The 1,967-nt window shown below is 34.9% G+C and overlaps 1 protein-coding gene across 3 annotated transcripts in view; it reads right to left on the bottom strand.

Annotated features, from left to right (window-relative positions):
• GNB4 (G protein subunit beta 4) overlaps positions 1 to 1,967 on the bottom strand; it is a 55,774-nt gene that overhangs the window by 12,725 nt on the left and 41,082 nt on the right. For all 3 annotated transcript variants that reach the window (XM_017506304.2, XM_017506303.2, XM_017506305.2), the window contains one exon: positions 978 to 1,084. In XM_017506304.2, coding sequence (XP_017361793.1) covers positions 978 to 1,084 — 107 coding nt within the window. Of the gene's footprint in view, positions 1 to 977; positions 1,085 to 1,967 lie in introns of those variants that run through there.

Genomic DNA, 1,967 nt, shown 5'->3' on the forward strand with positions numbered 1-1,967 from the left:
AAAAAAAAAAAAAAAAAAAGAATAAGAATAAGACAATTGGCCTAGCTTTATGTCACTTGTCAATTATATAATTTTATGTACCCCTTCCTAAGACACACATTTTCTATATGATTGTGGTCAAGTATCCCAATTAGAGTAACAACTGAGGCTGCTTCTTACTTTACAATTTTAGTGTCTCTTAGGATAAGAGAATAAATGTTTAACTTCTTTTATTTTTTCCTTTTATCCTCATCTGGATTTTTTCTTTTAAAAATAAAAAATAAACAGGAGAGAGCTGGAGTAGCAACTTCTATTAAAAAACAGAAGTTTCTTGGTTTAGACATTTCCCATTAAGATTAACCAAATCAAAGGAACAAGTAAACCACTGTGGCAGCAGATACACTGGCTATTGCCAGACAATGGTAAAAGCATAGGCGGTACTGTAACCTTATACACGTAGTGAATGGTAGTGGTGACCAATCTGCCTAACTGCAGGCCAGGTGGCAGCTGTGTGTGCGCCTGTACACCTGCAGACAGCCAACTTGCACATTCAAGCACACACCTTTCTGTGATGGAGTCAAGAGAGTAAAGGATGTATTCAATAAAAATATCTTTGTTTCATATAATTTCCATTATGTGTGAATTTATGTAATAAGTAATTATAGCAATATCCAATAACTTGCACATAGAAGATGTTCAATAAATATTTGCTCATTAACTGAAATTTCAAGGTTAATATACAGTAAGAATGCTTTGGGCATATTTGAAAAACAATGTCTGCAATGTCCTACTGCAAAGAAAAGAAATCCTCTTCTAAACAGTTGTCCTGGAATCCCTTAAAAAGTCAATGAATATTCTTAGTGAAAGCAGCATGTTCATTTGAGACACACTTCCTACAAACGCTTCATGAATATAGTTTGTTTTTAAGCAAAGAAAATGCAAATTATGATTCTTAATGAAAATAATTCTGTGACAGTTTAAAAATGACAGGTACAAACCTGGAATCGTATCCCCAATGCATAGCATAGATTTTAGCTAGGTGGCCCCTCAGTGTACGTCTTGTTCGCATTTGTATTCGACCCACGGAGTCCATATTTGATGTAATCTTTTGAAAGCAACAAAAATGTTATTCTTTACCTTAGTCATAGTTCATGAGATAACTTGAACTAGAAACAGTGAGGAGGCAAAACAACAGACATAAAAGTAAATTTATAGTAATTGAAGGTATTCCACAGAACTGTTATGGGATCAAATGTTCATAAAAAATCATGATTAGTTTAAAATAATCCTATGTGCTATTGTAAATAAGAATGCCTTCTGCAGACTATTAACTAAAAATAGATATACTGCTATGCTTTAGTAAAAAACCAACCACAAATAAAAATCTAGTAGCAAGGCTGGGCGCAGTGGCTCAAGCCTGTAATCCCAGCACTTTGGGAGGCCGAGTGGGTGGATCACAAGGTCAAGAGATAGAGACCATCCTGGTCAACATGGTGAAACCCCGTCTCTACTAAAAATACAAAAAATCAGCTGGGCATGGTGGTGCGTGCCTGTAATCCCAGCTACTCAGGAGGCTGAGGCAGGAGAATTGCCTGAACCCAGGAGGTGGAGGTTGCGGTGAGCCGAGATTGCACGATTGCACTCCAGCCTGGGTAACATGAGTGAAACTCCGTCTCAAAAAAAAAAAAAAAAAAAAAAAAAAACCTAGTAGCAACTGATCACAATAAACATTCGTAATTTTAACTGTCTGTGAGAAAGCCAATTTTATATTTGTAGAGCACATAAATTATTTCCTTAATATAAATGATCAATATTAGTTAAACATGAAGCCTTCCCAAGAGTTTTTTTAAATGTTAGCTTTCTTAACTCCTCTTACTATCATTCCCAACCTAAGAGTTTTCATAAGAAAAAAACCAATCAGGATATGCCAAAAAGAATCAAAAACTACTTAAAAAGAACATAAACTATATGAATCTATATATACATAC

This window comes from Cebus imitator, unplaced genomic scaffold (assembly GCF_001604975.1).
Source record: "Cebus imitator isolate Cc_AM_T3 unplaced genomic scaffold, Cebus_imitator-1.0 Scaffold353, whole genome shotgun sequence".
NCBI classification, from domain to species: Eukaryota; Metazoa; Chordata; class Mammalia; order Primates; family Cebidae; genus Cebus; species Cebus imitator.